General features: G+C 37.7%; 1 protein-coding gene across 1 annotated transcript in view; it reads right to left on the bottom strand.

Moving 5' to 3' along the window:
• Window positions 1–19,638, bottom strand: part of SH2D4B (SH2 domain containing 4B) — a 60,024-nt gene extending 40,386 nt beyond the window's left edge. The window contains exons 1-4 of the mRNA XM_061449978.1: window positions 19,163–19,638; window positions 6,978–7,137; window positions 5,713–5,860; window positions 385–529 (exon numbers count right to left, since the gene is read on the bottom strand). Of these exons, the coding sequence (XP_061305962.1) occupies window positions 385–529; window positions 5,713–5,860; window positions 6,978–7,137; window positions 19,163–19,346 (637 nt within the window). The 5' untranslated portion in view covers window positions 19,347–19,638. The remainder of the gene's footprint in view (window positions 1–384; window positions 530–5,712; window positions 5,861–6,977; window positions 7,138–19,162) is intronic.
• Between the last annotated feature and the right edge of the window lie 205 nt (window positions 19,639–19,843).

A 19,843-nucleotide genomic window follows, 5' to 3' on the forward strand; every position in this document is an offset into this window, starting at 1 on the left:
ATAATTAAAATACAGATTAAGGCAGATTTTACCTCTTCAGAAACAGCTGAGGACAAGCTGCAAAATAACTGTGTCCAGAATTCTTATTAAGCCAAAATTGTTAATTAATGACATTAGACAAAATATTAATTACCTCAGTCACTGTACATGAAAAAATGTCTATAGGACATTGACATCGATTCTCATTCAGAAAGGTATGTAAAATTGGCAAACTCACTGTAACTTCTGTTTGTGAGCTCAGGCTGGTATTTTCCTGAAAAACAATACAGCATTTTGCATTCCTCTATGTAGAAGAGACTTTCAGCAAGACTATTTTCCATTCTACCAGTCTCCTTTTATTTGCCTTCCGAAATACATTAATTCTGTGAAGGTAATTTTACTCACACTGTTCTTCCCACTCCTGGTCATCATCGCTTTGTTGACTGTGCTGCTGAGCTTGCATGAGGCTCAGATACAACTCTTTTGCTCGGATTTCTTCCTGTTGTTTTATTTGTTCTTCACCTTTTTGTCTTTCCTCTTCTTCTCTTTTCTAGGCAAAATGAAGTAAAATAGAGGTGAGGAAGAATGTGCCAAAAGTTAGAACACTGCTTCAGTTGCTTCCTCCCACAGGTAGCTACATTCCCTTTGACAAATCACGCTCTCTTCTAACTTTGGGTTTCTCACATATCGAAACAGGCATAATAGAAGTTTCCTAACTTTTAGGAATTTCTGATAAAGATATGTTTGAGATGCACAGGTATTAACAGGAATAAGAAACATGTAAGTACTTGAGACTTGAAGTCTACATGGAAACTTAACACTGACATTTGATTATGAAGTCACAAAAAAATTTCATATAATTCTCCTTATTAAAGGAAAAAATTAAATTCTATTTATTCAAGTTAGTGCATGGATACATGTGTAAGTATATTGTACAACTCCTTAATGTGTGTGTGAGGAGAAACAATTCTTGTTAATATGTTACTTCCTTTTGTGAAGTATGAGTAAACCCCATATGCTTGATTTAAATTAATAACTGAACTTGCCACGCTTACTCCATTGGAAGAACAGGGCAAGCAGTTTTTCTGCTTATCCCTGTGAACCCAATCCTGCACATCAGAGCTGAGGGTGAAAAGCAACAATAACCTAAAAACACCACCTTCTGCCTGACAGTTGAGAGATTGTACTTTGTGCCATGACCCTTTCAGCTCTTCCAGAATAATTAGAAAGGTGACAATTCAGTATATAGTCAAAAATTGCCAAGTAATACCAACCTGCTGCAACAAATCACTATGAAAGTCCAATAGGCAGCAATAATCCTCTCTAGTGTTAACTCCACTGGAGAATTTGAACATGCTAAATGATCCTATATAGCCTCTGGCAGTTGAACATTTACCACAGACCTGTTACTTGTTACTGTGAATGTCTGCTTCACAATGTTTGATAGCTTTGCTATGGCCAGCTCTAAATAATGTTTGATGCGTGAACCACCCCTGACCCAGGGCAGACATGCAGGCTACTTGCCACAGGGCTGAGAGCAGAGCTCATCTTCAGATCTATGTCCTTAAGACTTCATGCTCTGAAAGAGGGAATCTGGAAATCCTGGGTTCTGGGTTCCAGGACAGCCTGCTCTTGGCAAGGTTGACACAGCAGGCTGAGACTGGATTGAGAGCAGATCAGAGCAGAAGGACTTGAGGGTGTTGGTTGACAAAAAGCCCAACATGACTTGGTAAAGGGACTCTGCTCTTGTGAGACCCCACCTGGAGTACTGCACTCAGATCGGGGACCCCAACACAAGAAGGTTGTAGAGCTGGTGAAGAAAGTCTGGAGGAGAGCCACAAAGATGTGATCAGAGGGCTGGAGCACCTCTCCTGTGAAGACAGGCTGAGAGATTTCAGCTTGTTCAGCCCGGAGAAGAGAAAGCTCCAGCAAGACTTTATAGCAGCCTTCCAGTGCCTAAAAGGGGCCTACAAGAAATCTGGAGAGGACTTTTTACAAGAGCATGTAGTGACAAGACAGGGGGAAATGGCTTTAAACTGAAAAAGAGTAGATTTAGACTAGATACAAGGAAGAAGTTCTTTATTGTGAGGGTGGTGAGACACTGGCACAGGTTGTCTCGAGAAGCTGTGGCTGCCCCATCCCTGGAAGTGTTCAAGGCCAGGTTAGATTGGGCTTTGAGCAACCTGGTCCTGTGGAATGTGTTCCTGCCCATGGCAGGGACATTGGAACTAGATGATCTTCCAACACAAACCATATTATATCCTACGACCTTGCATTAAAAAAAAAAATTAAATTGTGGGAGAAAATTATAATGCACTGTTATTCTGTTGTTGCCTATCAACAGAATAAGGATTATTTCTTCTTAAGTGCCCACTCTCATTAAAATTCCTACTAAATATTTTTTGATGCATGAAGAAAAACAATACCCATAAAAGTTGACATATGCAAGTTTCAGTTAACAAATATTTCATCTCCCAAGGAATTTTTAAGAAGCAATCTAGTTTTACTGTGAACCATGATTATATTATTAAATTTGGCAGGTGTCTGATCTTGTCATACAGATAGTACTTTAACATTCTCTTGCTTTATGTAGACCACATGAAGAGCAAACTGAGAGAAAGTATTTCTAAACGTAGATGAAAGATACTTCCCATGCCTTGCTGGCTGACATTGGTACCTTGAATTTGTCCTAGCTCTGCATATTGTTCAGGATTCCTAGTGACAGCAACTGATTACAGTAGGAAATTATGTCTGTGATCTCATACCCTTTGTAAATTAGGATAAAGATTAACAATAGTAATTGGCTCTCCTGTTTGTCTTTTGCAATAGATTCACAAAAGAATAGCTGTCCTTAAACTGCAAAAATAGAGCAGTCAACATTTATATTCTAGCATCATAAATTAAAGGCATTTCTGCTTAAGAAACACCAAGGAAAGTAATACTTTTCTAATAGTGTTGGAAAAGGAAATAGGTATCGTCATTCACTTTGATATGTGAGACATCATTTATCTAGTGCAGACAGCCCTAAGTCCCACAATAGGTTAAGAGGAATAAAATCTCTTTTAAATGGAGTGTGTGAGATACAATATGTTTAGAAATTAAATACATCAGCAGAAAGGACAGTTTCAATCTCCCAGATCTCCCAAGTCGAAATCCTTCAAGAGGATGAAACATGAGCAGAAACTGAAGTTTTCATACCTCATTTTTGAAACTGCTTTAAATATGGTCTGTTTGTCATCACAGAAGGATGATTATCAGTGTGTTAAATATTTTAAACCTGTTAAAGTGGGTTTGCTAACTGATCTGTATCTCATTCCACACCCTGAATCATTCATGAAAGGTACATTTTTTTTGTGATTTCCATGATTGCAGTCATACATGAGTAGATTTAATTCATCTTTTTCCCAACAACTTAGTTCTATTCAATTTTTGTAGTTGGAAGTAGATGCCAGAAACATATCTTCCCATTTCCCTATTTAGGTATCTTTCTACTCATTCAGCTTGTAAATATTTCATGTACTTCTTCCACTGCACAAGAATAGTTACAAAAACAGTAAAATGTGAAGGGGAAGGAAAGCCAAGTGAGTTTAAATAAGCCAGTGGATAGAGAAGTTAAGTTCCCCATATTAGCTTGTGAGGTTCACTTGTCTTTGAAATGCCTTTGCTGTTTTTAATAATTTCTACAGTCCTATGTACAAAAACCTGCTCTTTCAAGACCAAGTAATAGATCAGCAGCTTTTTTGAGCAGCAAATTTGTGGTGCTATAGTACCAGGGATCAAGTGTGTATTTGGATCTCTGCTGTGTTAGTCCAATTCCCTCGTAAAAGATCTCAAATTATAGACCTAAATGAAGACCCAGGGCTGGAAGTGTAATTAGACTATGTTGTATTAATATAGCAAATGCTGGGAGCACATTCAGTAAAGGGGCATTTAAAAAAATAACCACTGAATAATATCTTGTTTCCAAAGATGTTGGTGTTCTGGTTTCAGCTGAGACAGAATTCATTTTCTTCCTAGCACCGTGCTGTATTTTGTCTTAGTCTGAGAACAATGCTGATAACACACTCATGTTTCAGTTGTTGCTAAGTAATGCTTACTCTGGTCAAGGACTTTTCAGTCTCTCATGCTCTGCCAGTGAGGAGGGGCACAAGAAGCCAGAAGGAAGCAGGCAGGACACCTGACCCAAACTAGCCAAAGGGGTATTCCATACCACAGCATGTCATGCCAAGTATATAAACTGGGGGGAGTTATCCAAAAGGAACCAATCACTGCTCTGGTCGGGCTGGGTATTGGTCAGCGAGTGATGAGCAATTGTATTGTGCATCACTGTTTGTTACTTTAGTTTTTTTGTTTTCCTTCCCCCTTTTAGGTTTATATCTCCTTGTTATTTTTATTAGTAGTAATAGTATACTGTATTTTTTAGTTATTAAACTGTTCTTATCTCAACCCATAGGTTGTGCACTGTAAATCAGCCACAGAGATATTAAGTGAACATCAGTCTTTGTTTAAGAGGGCTTTACTTTCCAGGAAGCAGAGAAAAGAGCATTTAATTAGTTGCTCTGTTCATTATTCATACATTAATAAAGCACTTGAAAGGTATAGTTTCATTACTTACTGACATCAAATTTCAAAGGCCCTGTTCTCTCTTATGAATTCAGATTAATTGTGCAAAGGTAAATCAGCAACTTTGTGCAGGAACCACCCTTGTTTTGCACTACCCTATAATCAATATAACAACCCTCAAATTCCAAGCCCACAGTTCACAGAATGACAGGTAACATGCTGACTCTAGTTTGTAATCAAACCACATAAATTTAACACTGAGTTTTTCAGCATTCCTCCCTTCACAGAAGGACAGGGTGGGAGTCTATCTACGCTTTCTACACTTTTAATCACTATGCCAGGAAGAGAAAAATGGCATAGCAAGCCATCAGCAGGGGAGAAGCATGTAGATGGAAGTTACTGGATGCAGATCTCCTAGTAGTCATATTTTGCTACAGACTTTCTCCATGGAAACCCAGCTTCACCATCTTGTGCAGTCCCAGTGCACATATCCAAGACTCAGAAGGCTGACAATTTCTCTGCACTCCAAACCAATTATATTTTAGGGTTTTTTAAACAAGTTTTTATCTTTATAAAGTAATATGAAAAGGGAGACAGAAGCTATCTTCTTTTCAACAAGAGAATGTGAAAACAAATATTTCAAACAGTAAAATTCTGTAACTTTGCTCTTAGAAACTTCAGTATGAAGTGAATAAAAATCAGGCAAATGAACATCTTCCAGCAAAGCCAACTGGACTTTTCCCATATGTTGAGTAGGAGAAGGATCCACCCCTTGAAGAAAGTAGTGACAGAATTTTCAAGTTAAATATGTGAACAAACCCAGCCAAAATACACAAAATACATCCAAAGAAACTAACTTAAAATGTGACATTTCACAATTGTACATTTTTCCCCAGTATGATTCATTCCACACAGCTGACTGAACAATTCTGTTAATGTCTGAGCTGAATAACCAGTTTGATTGTCCTGACACTTTTGAATGAGATATGTAATTTTTTCGCATAACTCACCCAGCTGTTCCGGTGAACACCATGTAGCTATTTGTACATTCCAGGATGAAAAATTACAACTCTGGGTTTTAAAGTTATTAATAAACATGCACTGAAGGTGACAAGAACTTGGAATCTATATAAAAACACTATTAAAAATGCTAAATTACTCTATGCAAACCTTCAGTTCCTCCTGAATTTTTTCCTCCTCCAATTTGGCAGCCTTCCGATCTTCTATTTCTATTTTCCATTTTTCTGCCACTATTTTGGCTTTTTCTTGAGCCATAGCATCCCGGAATTTCTTTGTAATTTCGGCCTCCTTTTGTCTCCTACAGAAAAGGATTTGAAAATAAAAGTCATTTAAGACATCAGTTATTTTTTTTTAAATTGAGGATATATATTTGCTCACTGGCTGCAACAAATACTTAGCATAAGACTTCATGAAAACATGCAAGGAAAGAATTAAAATATATTTAACAAGAGACGCAGCACAAATCAGATTTGAGGAAACTATCAAGAAAGCAGACATTTTCAATTTTTGATAAATGACTAATTAAAATAGCACCTTCTAAATTAAAGAAGTACTTCTTGGATATCTTTGAGTCATACTCTGTGTTTTTCCTTCCCTGGCTGAAAAACAGTTTTTTTTTCTGTCAGTGTATCAAAGCATGATTGGGAATTTATTGTCCTTCAAATATCAATACAAATGTCTGCCAAATTCTTACACTAGGGTTTTTATCAGTACTGACAATGTAAAAGGAATGCAGAGCACAGGTTGCAGCTTTTAATCCCTGCTTAAATATGCAATCACTATAAGCAAGAAGAATCTCACATTAAAAGTACAATATAGAATAATCTGATATTTAAACTGTCACTTTTCAGTGTTGCACTACAAAAGGAAGTGCAGGAGGCAGGTGGCCTATTTCCTGACAATATCAAGCACCAAAACACTTCTGAATTTCTCGCAGAGCTGGAAGAGGCCCTGCTGGAAAAAACAGCATAACGCTTTATGTAATCAGTTTCTTAACTGCTGGGATAAGAATTAATATAAGCAATATGCAAATAAAACCACTTTCAGAAAGGATTTTCTGTACCAAATCCCCGTTGTGGGCATAGATGTGTTATAAAGCAAACATTTCTAATTTAATCATCTCAAAAACAGCTTGTTTCATTTTTATTTATTTACAAACTGGTCAATGGTTTATGAAAATTCCCCAAAAGAAAAACGTTTGTTTCACTTTTTTTGTGAAAGAGTGTTTTGTTGGTTTTCAGTATTTGATAAAAATACATTTTTCATGTGCTGCAAAAAACTTGCCACAATAAGTGAAAGCAAATGTTCACAAAACATACTTACCAGTTTTACCCACCATTACCTGCTGCCTTTCTACAAGGCCATGTCTCCCAATATGCCAAGTGGACCCCGAATTCAGATTCTTAAATCCTCACCATATTTCTTCTGCCTCCTTCTGTGCTTGTTTCCTGGCTCGTTCTGCTATTAGCTCCTCTGATATCTGTTCATATGGCTTGTCACCTGGGGCTTCTCCCATAACCCAGACCCAGACCTCACCATCCTTCCCACGGAGCCACTGCACATGTTTGCCATTACCTGCAACAGCCACCAAGAACAAATAAAAAACATAAATACTGGCTCAAAATATTATGTGGATATAGAAGATGGGAAATATGGAATTTAGAAACATTAAGCTTGCAATTTACAATTCTGAATAAAACAGAACTTGGATGAAATTTTCATATCTGAACAATCTATGATGCTAAGGGAACAAAAGGGCCTGTCCAGTCCAGATCACAATCTTAAGGGACTCGCTATCCCACAAAAGAAAGAAATTATTAATTCTGAAATGTATTTCCCAGAATTTAGGTATTATAATCCCTTATTAATTGTTATAAGTACATTTTCTTGCTTCATTCAGTAAGAGATGAATGAAGAGAATGAAAAAAGACAGACAACAATAACCAGTGACATTGTGTGACTAGTAATGCTTCAGGACACAGAGAATGTTGAGTGTTGAGCATATAGAGAATTCCTTGGAACTCCGGCAAAAAAGCCAGGAATTTCCTGATCCCACCGAGTGAAGGAGGAGTTTCAGAAAGCCTTCATACTCAGAGCACACCACTCAATACTGCAGAGGCTTTTCTGTTCAGGTAGGCAATTGAAAGGGATTAAGTTTCTGGCTCAGTTTTCATAAAAAGATGCGGTGCAAAAATCTACGGTTACTGTGTTGACAGTAGAGAGTGATTTTAACCCCCCCCCCAAAAAAAACCCTGAGTTCTTGTTACAAAATAGACTACATTTGGTGTACCTTCATGTCCGAGAACCAACTATATGATTTCTGGTGACTACAGAGTGCACGAGGTTAGATCCCACTTGAATATATTTTAATCATCATACAGATTACCTGATTTAGTATGGCTTGGACTTTTTTTCTGCTTTTATATGTATACCTCGTAGATATTTTATGCACTTTACATGTTCATCATAAGGAACTGGTAGAAACACTTCTTATCCATCTATTTTTATGTTTTATTTCTTGCAAATTAGTTGAAACTGTTCTTCACAAAAGAAGATTTCACCATAAAGACCATTGGCATGGACAGTGGATTTATCTTAAAGAATGTTGACTAAAAGGCCGTAAAGTTTCAGCAGTTCATTTTGCTTCCTGTATATTGCAGTCCACTAGATTTCCCCCTCGTATCTAAATATTGAGGTTAATAAATCGTGTGTCACCACATAGGTTCTGAAAGGAATATTGTCTCATTTGAAAACATGAAGAAGTGGATAGTCTGCTGTTTTCCTAGGTAGTTTCTCTCTGATATTTCCCTAAAAGTTAAAAGAAACCTGGTCTTATTTGTATGGCCAGTCTCTGCTTTCTCTCTTTCTACATCATCTTCTATTAGCATCAGCTTAGCTATTCTTACTTTTAACTACCTGTTGTTCTGTAATAGGACAGTATCCATTTAACTAGATTAAGTTTCCCGATGCACAATCAATAAAGTGTTTTTGACATCCCAGACTGAAGAGAGAAAACTGCAGGAGGGGATGAAGTGGGGCTGTTGACAGCAGGCAGTGCCAATGCCAACCCACACTCGAAAGTGTTGACAGTGTGAACTGAAGGCAATGAAAATATCAGATCTCTCAATGAAAGGTAATATTCTGTATAAATTTAAAAATGTGATTTATAAGAATTCCCAGTGTTGGCCTAATGGTAGTGAGTTCATGGGGGGGGGGGGGGGTAGAAGTCTAAGCTAATAATGTTTTCCTTCAATAACTCTCAAAAGCATTTGCTCTTTTCACAGCCTATCAGATTATGTCTCAGGTTATAAATGTGAATGTATTCTACTACAGTTACTATTCTGTATGTTTCTGTGTTCTTGTCAGCACAACATTTTCAATATAACATTTGAACAGTGTCTGCTGAGAACTGATTGGCCATACATATCAGTATTTGCCTGCAAGGTTTTCACCTACTGCGTTTCATGGCAAAGTATCCTGAGAACTATAAATGATTTTTTTTTATACTGATCTCACATAACCAATGGCAACTTTTGTTTTAAAAGTGGCTCGTGTCTTCTTACCTGGGAGGAATTTGAATATCTTAGATGCTCCACCTTATTTATTAATTTAAATAGAACATTGTAAACAACATGCCTCATGTTAACTTATAACTGGTAGATACCAAATACTTCTAGTGTTCTGGGACAACTTCTACTCATTTATCAGCTTATGAGATGGAAAGAGGATAAAAAAATAACTTTTTAGGTAAGCAGACAAATTTTATCTTTGCTTCTTTCTAGGTTTTCTTTGCCAAAGGGTTATTAATATGTTTCTCAGAGACACAACTTATCCATTACTACACAGCCCCATATACACTTTTTTTTTTAACACAATGGATCTCTCTTCTAAAGCTATAGACAGTAGATGTATAAACTCTTTTGAAAACATCATAATAACTTATGGCTTGTTCAGCACAAACTACTGTATGCTACACTACAGTATGCTACACTACAGTATACTACTGTACATGTACCCATAGATCAAGTTGAAAGATTATAGCAGTATCAAGCAATCTGGCAATTTGAAGTTTCAGCATTAAACAGACAGATCTCCACATGTACAATTTTAAAACAATTCAAGTTGAGCACATATGCCTTTATTCAGGTTTTTCTTTAGGAGATTTTTTTCATATCCAACCTATTTTATACTTCAAGAAATGGCTCCCATGTAAATCTTCCCTTAAACCTACACTTTTCATGAAGTTGGAGAGGAGCTTTACTGTACAATCTGATCATAAAACTTGGAAGTTTCTTAGCACCGACAACATTCCGTAATGAGAGTGAAGGAAAATAATCAGCACAAGGAGAAAATCTGGCACTGTAAAAAACCTAATTTCTGCCCTATAAGAAGTCTTTGCAGCCTGCAGAATCAAATTCATAGTGGGCAGCGTCAACTTTTCTAATCTAATGACTCTGGGCATGCACGTTTAAACTAGAACCAATTGCAAGATCTGGGCTGAAAGTACAGTAAACTATTTTCCTTAATATTTTTTGAAAACTAGTGTTCTCTGCTAAGGTCTGACTCTAACAAAAATAATTCCTGATTTAAGATGCATCTCAAAGGTCCTGCCTAAGCAAATTTGAAATCTAGATGAGAAAGAGACATGGAAACCTCATGTTTCTTGTTTAGAAACAGGGTTCTGAGCCCAGTCATAAGGCCTGATGCAGAGTCAGGAAATAAAAATCAAATCTCTTGAGCCCCAGTCTTGACCTTGACCACAAAAGTACTTTTCCTGGAGAAACTGTGGCAGGCTGCACATAATTACCATTAGGACATCAAAATTAGTCTGGATTGGAGAGTAGAAATGAAAATGTTTCAAAAAAACCCACTATTTTATCAGGAAACTATACTGAATAATTTACCAAGTCTTTTCCATTTCTACTGTTCAGACCAACAATTTATTTGCTGCAGAATTCTACAGGTTGATTTTTTTTCTCTATAACAACTCTGTAGCACCACAAAGGTGGCAATATTAATTCTTGCAATTCTTTTTACCTGTAGCTTCTCCCTGAATTAGTATTTCCCATGGAGTTCCCCTAAACCTACATCTATACCGATTTGAGACCAGTAAGTTAGTTTCTGTATATTGCTCCTTACTCCAGACAAATGCAAAATCAGGTATCTCAATTTGCAGCACAAAGGGATCACAGTAAAAACTGTCTTTGGAAACCTACAGCCTGAACCAACAGTGACAAAAATTTGCACATATGAACACACACCATCAAAACTAAGACCAAATCATGTTTTCTATTTGTTTGTATTTATGCAGTCAATGAAAAAACAGCAATGGAAGTATAAAACAATGCCCTGGAGAGCCATAGTAAACTCAAGGCTCTTGCCTGTAAGAATTACTAGTCTGTACCAGCAGCACTACTAATCTCATATACACACACACACAATGCTGGAGTGCACCCTTGAGTTGTGGCATACAGCACCACAAGATGCTCTTGCCCTTTGTGCTAACCTCAGGATGTCCGTGGTTTAAGCAGGGTATCACTTCTGCCATGGCTGAATGCTGGCAGAAAATACAAACACTGCCAGCCACCTTGGCAAAGAACCAAAAACAGCACGTGAAGACGCATGGGAGGGGAAATCCTGGCTGCATGCAATGCTCAGGCTAACTCAGGCTCCAATTCCAATCATCTCAGACTTCTACATTGTGACTAAGGCTTAAAACAAATAATTACACAAAGGAGAGCTGGGCCTTACAATGCCTCTGCTAAACAGGACAGAGTAGAATCACAGACTGGCTTTGGGGGTTTTACAGGGTTTGTTTTTTTGGGCTGTTTCTTGTGGGTTTGGGTTATATCTGGCTTCATTTTCATGCATGCCTCTAATTAAAAGTGCTTTAAAAATAACAGTAATCAGAGAAAATGGAATACTGCTGGAGTCAGCTTCCTTCCTCTAAGCTTGTTTGGCATTGCTTTAATGGTTACAGCATCCCCGACAATTCCCACTTGTGATGCATCTCCAGTGTTTACAAGTGAACTACTCCAAGGAGCATTAGAAGCTTGGTGTCAAGTCTCCCAGCTGTGCTGTCACTTAGCCAGTCAGCCCAGTTAGTCTGGCAAAATGACAGAGCACACCAAGTAACCCTGACTGCCTTTCTAACATACGGAATATTACAGGCTGTGTCAAGTGTAAATTCAAAAAATTAGAAGATCAATGATTTATAACAGCAGAAATACGGAATTGCCTTCAAAGTCTGCTGGAACTTTTTCAAAAGAGTCTGCTGTTTCCATGAACAGCCTTGTTTCTCTGAAGTTGGGCTCCCCACCATAGTTTTCCTACTTGGAAGCTACAGATCTCTGCAACAGAAATTGACTCTCCTTCCTTACCTGCTGGAAAGCTTTGTAGTCAAACAAATATCCTTTGACTCTCTCTGTAGACAATATTCTTTTTCTCTCACTGCGCTGGAAAAAGGCTGCTGAAAGTTATTCTGCATTTGAAACAGGCTACATAAATCATTCACTGCTGAAATCAAGAAATCAGTCCGATCTACTTTTGTCATTAAGAGGTAAACCACAGATGGCTGAGTTTGGTTTGTTTGTAAGGATGGGTTTTTTTTTTTGTTCTTTTGAGTTTAGATATGTGATATACTTTGGTCTCAGCGCAACGTGTTTTACATGTGATTTTACCCTTGGCTTTCTGAAAAAGTTATTTTTCTGGCTTCTGACAGCCTGCAGGGTAGATAAGGTTTCATTCAGAGTTTCATTAGCTGCAGGATGTGTTAGAAACACACTGATTAGAACAAAAATGAGAATGTGAGTTTTAGGCTATTTTTAGTTCCTTGAGCCTGCCCAGTACAAGTATCTATTTAATTTATTTTTTTTTTATACAAACACACACATATAATTTCACTTTTTTTCTGAGGAGAAAACCTAGGAAGTTACTGCGGATGTTTCAGAGATACTGTTAAAAGGACAGAATGCACTATTCCAAACATTAACTGCCATAAATCCATTAAAAAACCCATATAGAGTAACTAGTGATGATGAAAGTAAGGAAAATAACATAATCCCACAATAAACTGAAGATCTGCTAGAATTAATTCTGTAATCTGCCCCTGCTAATATTGATTGGACCATGAACACCTCTTCTTCAAGAATATGTTAAAAAAAAACAGTCACTTTGATTCTTAAAACAATAGAGAAAAATTCTGAACTTCTACAGCATCCCCCCAACATTTCAGTTCACAAACCCTCCAATTTTAGCACTGTGTTGTGTGCCTTTTTATTTACAGGAGGATTTGCAGAGGGAGAAAAAAATTCAGCCAATTTATATGAATATATCAATAAGGGCTGCAGGATCTCAGCATTGCTGAAAAATCAGCCTTCATGGCTCTCCAGCTGCTTCCTGATCATATAACAAACTCAATCTTCTGTTTATGGAATTACAGCCTGTTACCATGGAAATAATTATGCTGCAATATACCCCTGCAGGATCAAATAAAGAAAGCGTGACTGAAGAGAGCAAACAGTAAGGGAGGAAACAATTACCCAAGACTATGGTAATTAACAAATGAAGCAACAACTGTACGCAACACCCAAAGGTATGTGGGTTTGCATTAGCACATGGTATGTATGTATGCAAGATCTAGATACAGGTTTGCATATTATAAACATAAAAAGAAGAAAAAAAACCAACAACACAGAAATAAAATATCATTTCTGCAGTCCCTATCTAGTACGTGCCAGATATTTTTGTGGCTCCCTGGTGAAGGCACGCTGTAACAAGTAATTTTGTAATTTTCCCACTTTCAACTGGGAGATAACATTCTGAATTTGTTCTTCAAGACATTGTTTAACTCCAGGTAAAATCTAAATGCAGTATCTTGTCTGTCCGTTTTGATGACCCTTTCACTGTTCATAGTATAAACATGCAGGTACACATCCGATCAGTCAGAGGTTGTAAAATCATGTACAGGGCTTAATTTCTCACACAGTGCTATCACAAATCATCCAGGTTTTCCCACTGATGGAGAATAAACAAAACCCAAGTCTGCAGGCTACTTCAGGATATCTTGGAAACTCAGAAGGATAAGTGTTCTCTGCCACAGAATGAACAGAGACCTGCTTTCTGCACCAGATTCCACTACTTAATGCAGCATGGCAGGTTTGCACTGACTCCTTTTATCAGGCACACAGGACCAGAAAATCAGGGAGAACTATACCACTACAGCCAGATTTTCTAGCACGACAGCATAAAAGTGCACTTGAATGTTACTGAACAACCACCAGTGTCTGGCTAAATCCACTGCTGACTTGAATCCATTGAACTTTCCCATGTCTTCCAAATCCTGCTATCAAAACCTAGTGTTTTTGTCCTTGAATATTTTAGTCATTTATGCTAAAAGTTAGCGAAATCAGCAAGGAGATATTTAATTAGCTAGGGCGAATCCCATTCTCTCCTTGGCTACAGTACTGCTCTTTTTCCATATCAAGTATTCATGAACTCGCAGACAGTCACAACCTCATATCATTACCAGAGCACTCGTATGTACAAGAAAGCCCATCTAACACCACTGTGGCCAGACAGGCTGAGGAACACAATGCTGCAGAGTAACACAGGAAAGCTCTTCGTGCCAGTGGCTCAATTAACCCAATAGCCTCTCTCAGAAAGCAGCCTATGCCAGATGCTTCAGACAACAGGAGTGTTGAGGATCAATCCAATATAATAAGGCCCAGGTAGCCAACAAAATTCTGCTGTCACCTTTCTGCAAAACAGAGAAGTCAGCTGCAGGATATAAGAGGAAGAAGCACAGGTTTATGGATCCGAATCCTAGGAAGGCAGAGAAGTCTCTCTGGATTTGTCCCATCTGGTACATATTTAGGTCATATGGTGGCTGGAGGTCTCTTTCTAGACCCAGGTTTGGAGAAGTGAAAAGACAGTTTAGAAGCTGCTGTTTAACCGTATCTCAGTGCACAGCCACACTGAGCATGAGCTCTGAGCAGCTGAATTCTGTACCCAAGGTATACAGCACTAACAAAGCTGCATCATATCACAAGCTGCTATACAGGTTGTGAATGTTATATTAAAAAAATTTTCCAATTACTTCAAATTAGTTGGTTTAGTCCCCTAATAAAAATTATTCTAACATTCTCCTGTTACTTTTTCAGTTGTATCTAAATTGGAAACAAAAGAGAGTTCTACAGAATTCAAGACCACATTCAGCCAGAAATTTCTGAAATACTCAAGTCTGATGTTTCTGGTTAAACTCACATCCAATGATACAGAGAAAGAGAACGAATACTGCCAGGAGCATACCTCCATAAGAGATGAAATCATAGCTAAGCGCTACCAGCGTGTGGAGAGGCCTTAGTATAAACAAGGAACACATTTCTGAATTAAAAAACAGAAAAAATGTCACTGCTTGTACAGCCTCTCACTGTTCATACACACATCAAAACACACACGCACTCACAGGCCTTCACATGTGACACTGATGTATTCTCCAATCACCTGCCTGTGGTATGTGAAATACTTTCAAATAACTTCAACTATTCTCTAGTGATTTTCTAGCACAAATGTGATTTAGATGAATAAATTCTTTTCTAGCCACGTTGTGATAAGCCTACTTAATTTTCTCCCAGCTACTCTTGTTAAGGACAGGTAAGTAAGAGTGTTTACAAATAGCTCATGTCTGAACATCATGAGCTGCAGTTCACAATAAATAAATGTCAGAATAAGCAGCAGCAGCCTAGCATTGTCTTCCCTCCCACATGTCTGTCCTTCAGCTACCTAATGCTCAGTTGTTTTTGAGATCTCATTTTGGGTATGCTGACAGGTCTGGATATTGCATCCAAGTCAAAATCCAAACTGGCAGGGTCCTTTGCTTACTCCCAGCTCAACTATAGTGCTTAAAGGGCTCCTGCCTAATCAAATAGATATGTTTCTTTGTAAATTGCAAAGCTGCCCATCAGTCAACTTTCAGCAAATCCCGAAGGGATTTTTAAATTTTGAGGAGACTTCCCTTAATGATTTTAGCACAGTAAGAAAAGGCAACCTGTTTTATTACAATTAAAGTATGTTCCTGAAAGATCTGCCCAGGAGTAATTTGTAAATGAAATGAAGATAGACCTCCAAGAATTCCACTCACTTGTCAAGCTACTTCAGTACAAGCCGGCAGTCATGATTTAATTAAAGATACAAAACACTTTTTAAATCTTGAATAAGCACTAAACACTGCAGTTTTCAGAAGACCCAAATGATGCTCAAATTCTAATAGATTTTTCATACCCAGTTCTGTAATTGTGGTTTCTGCAAGACAACACATCTAAACCTTGCACAAGAATCCCATATTCTCAAGTCAATGTAGAAAATCAGAATTTGATTCCCAATCCTTGCTCTTTTGAAAAACCCACCATTTTTCCTGTGCTGCTGGATTCACACGTACCATTGCAGGTCAGCTTTTGAAGTGATGGAAAATTGTACCTATTGCAGAAAGGGAATCCAGATCAAGCCCAGGCACTTTTTGGAGCATTTTTAATTACAGAAGTGCTCATTTTCATTAATTCTTTTTGTTCTGCCTCATCCTATCCCATCCCGAAGAGTGGGGCAAAGTTTTCATGCATAGCTATTCAAATTATGACAAAACTAGAAGGATTTGAAAGGTAATCCTATGAAGATAATTCTGATTCAATTAGTAAAAAAAAAATTTTACACAAGTATTATGTTGTATTCATAAATATATACAACTCTATATTTGTATATATTCTGTCAGATAGAAAATTTCAAAAACTTGGCACAACATGAGGGATATTAAAGTCTCGCCTTTCTGCTATATGACAGGCTATAAAGATCTCTATAAAGCCAGAGTAACACTTGGCTTTGACAAAATAGCCCAAACATAAAACCTGTGCCATGCAGTAGAGGGCCAAAACCAAAACCTTGCAGGTGAAACTGGTCAAATATTCAAGTTTCAAAGGAATAAAGAACATGTAATTGCAGTAGCCTGAAATTCGTGGTAAACCTTAAATTTTAAACAGTAATAAAAACCTCTATATTCTATGCTGTGTAGCAGGGGCAGAAAGGAAATTCACTTATACATCAATGGAAACTAAAAACTAAGCAGCTTGAAAGTCCAAGAAATGTTGATGCCAAAAGCCTTTTAGGGAAGGAAAAAAAAAAAAATAATAAAAAAAATCTCGTTTAAGAAAAGAAAGGATTACTACAGTCATCTACTTTTACCCTTTGAGTCATATAGGCAAGAATATTGAACAGTAAGCCTTATCTTTTTAAAAAGAAACTAGCTCCATTATGAGACCGTTTATGAGCATACTATGGAACTGTAAGCAGAAATCTGTAATCTGCATAGTTAATGACCAGCATGCCTAAAAGATGGAAGTTTTCTTTTGTAACTGGCCCACATCAGTTCATGGACGTCAAAATACATTTTCAACAGAACCAAATATCTAACTTGCAAATCTGAATCAAATACTTCTCTACAAAAAAAAAATCAGTAAGATCAGTTCTTTAGTACAGTTATGAAGGAATTAGTTCCTAAAAGTGGGCAAAAGTCCAAACTAAGCAATACCTTAAATTGGCAATTTAAGAAAGTAAAATGGAAATGGTATATTGTGAAATTTAACTCCAGGTATATTTGTGAATACTTTCATCAGAGCAAATATAATCTATAGGTTAGTCTGCAGTTCTCCTTTCTCTTGTTCTTTATAAATCAGAAAATTAATTACCCAGAAAATGGTCTCCTGTAGTAGGAAGCTGAATATGTCTAATGTATAATTTATATATGGAAATCTAGGTGTCAACACTGTGAAAAATCATCACAAATATTTTTGCAGTTAGATTTTTATGCATCTGTGTTCCTCAAAGAATGGGCATGATACAGATTATCTCAAAGATATAATGTTTTTTAGTATGTGGAGCCAAACTGCATTTTTAATTTCCTCTCAGCTACAAATCAATCAAAATAAACAAAGGTTTTGTGCTGTAGGAGAGAGGTTATTTTGACACCATCCCTCTTAGGAGAGCACCATACATGGTATGAACACTGACATTAAGAAAATAGAAATTAAACAGAACAAGGTTTTCCAATGTACACCTTGCCATCTGTGAGTGGACATTTTAAACTCCTGTTAGGGTTGATCAGGGTGGTCTGAACATTCCCCCTTTATTATAAGGCTACCATTGTATCTTACGCTAGAGTAATTTCATAAAGGTCAAAATGCTTCAATGGAGTCTTGGAAACTAGATTTGCTTTGAGACACGTTTAATAATAACCTTTGATTTAATAAGTATCTCATGGGCACTTTGTAGGGTTCAAGGGCTCTCAATATTTGAAGAAGTCTGACAACTGAATCTAATAATTTATTTGCACTGAGGTTCTCTAAGCTTTCTACTATGGGTGTGTTAAGATGAGCAATGCTTCAAAGACTTACTGCAGAGCTACTAGAGTGTTTTCTTAAAATCAGCTGCCCAAAATGATTAGAAATTTTGAATATTCAAGTTTTAATAGACTTAAAGACAGGATAAGACCTTTGGCATTTCACAGGGAAAGGAGTGTTTGACATACTGCTGTGACATTTCCTTGTTGGGTAAGGAATTACTATACAAACATTTCTAAGATGAAAATGTTTTCTATCTTGAGTCAGACTAACAATCCTCTGAATGGAGAGGGTCGGAAGACACTTGTTGTGAGAAGAGAGCAAGGAAATAGTATTTCCACTGATCACAAACCATTTGTACCCAAGACCAGACACTTGGAAATGACATCTGGAGAAGTACTTTTTTGGTGTTTTCTTCCATGGTTTTGCTTACTTCCTTTTTAAGTCAACACACGTGTTTTGCATCCATAGCAGCCTGTGGAAGGAGCTCCATAGTTTAACTACATATTGCATGAAAACACTTTTCTGGTTTTTTTTGAGGTTTTTTGTTTTGTTTTTTGGTGGTTTTTTTTTCTCTCTCTCTTTTGGTTGTTGTTTTGTTTGCTTGTTTGTTTGTTTTTACATGCTTGCCCCACTATTATCCCATTCCCCAGACATAATCTTTTGAAGAGTGTTCACTAGTACAGTTGGAAATTTAGTCTCATATGGTATGGCTGTTCTGACATCACATCATATTCGTAAACAGCCTTTAATAACAAACTCAAATTTATGAATTTATCTCCTATTCTAGCCACCTGGCTACATTTAATGCCAAGTCAAGAAAACCCAACAGCACAGATAAGATTGCCTTTTGCCTGGTTGAGGGTGTTGAGTGGGAATGGTAGGTGAAGAAAAGTGCCTTAGAACTGAAGGAGAAACATGGTCACAGTACGTCTGCTATCACTAAGACAATAGGAGTACTGACTCCTGACTGAAGGAGGCATTTCAGAACAATTCCACTTGCTCCCATGCTAAACTACTCCCCCGGAGAAAGAACCAGCCTTGAGGAGCAAGGAGCAGGAACGTGGTGCTTTTGCTGCACCAGACTGTCTTTTTGCCTATGGGGACAGCTGATACTCTTCCTTGTAATCTCTTCCAGAAGCATGCTGCATCATAACCAGTTGCATGCCCACCATCCCCATCTCTTAAGTATAGAAGGAAGTGACAAATCTTACCCTGGTTGCGCCTCGCTGTCGTTCTTAAGATGGCCTCCTCCATTCGTGCTTTTTCTTCCCTTTCCTTCCAGCGCCTCAGCTGCTCTTCTCTCATTTTGTAGAACAAGATCTGCTTTTGCTCTTCATTCAACTCTGCCAGGAGCTCAGGGTCAATATACATATCACGCAAAATTTGCTGCAGCATGATGACTCAAAAAAAAAAAAAAAGAAAAAGGGGCAAAAAAGAGAAACCTGCTTCCAATTATACACTCACTAGAGTGACAAGACCCCACTGACAGCACTTCAGAAATCAGCCTGCAGCAATAGAGCTCTCCCACACCTGCCTGCCCAGGAGAGGTTTGATTCTTGCTGTGGCCCTCTTTGTGCAGGCATATTCTGCTCCTCGTCTCTTAGAGGGACGGAGTTCTCTGCTTACCGCATCCTCCAAAGGCAGAGACAGGTGTCAAGTGAAAGGAAGGGGGAGTAAGAGACAAAGATAAGGAAAGTAAAAATGAAAAGGACAGAGAGGAAAAAAAAGTCACTTCAGTGCTCCTGACTGCAGACTGGTGAAAATAAGGGATTCTTGACTGAATCCATCAGCTGAGCTCCCTTGAGCAAAAGTAAATCCAATGTAGAGAAACTCTCACACTTTCAGCTCAAATGCTTCCCTTCAGCAGCAATTCATTCCCAAGGGTATAAGTG

This window comes from Pezoporus flaviventris, unplaced genomic scaffold, assembly GCF_033815535.1.
Source record: "Pezoporus flaviventris isolate CSIRO_AGI_PZ_B2104156 unplaced genomic scaffold, CSIRO_AGI_Pfla_v1 ptg000001l, whole genome shotgun sequence".
NCBI classification, from domain to species: domain Eukaryota; kingdom Metazoa; phylum Chordata; class Aves; order Psittaciformes; family Psittacidae; genus Pezoporus; species Pezoporus flaviventris.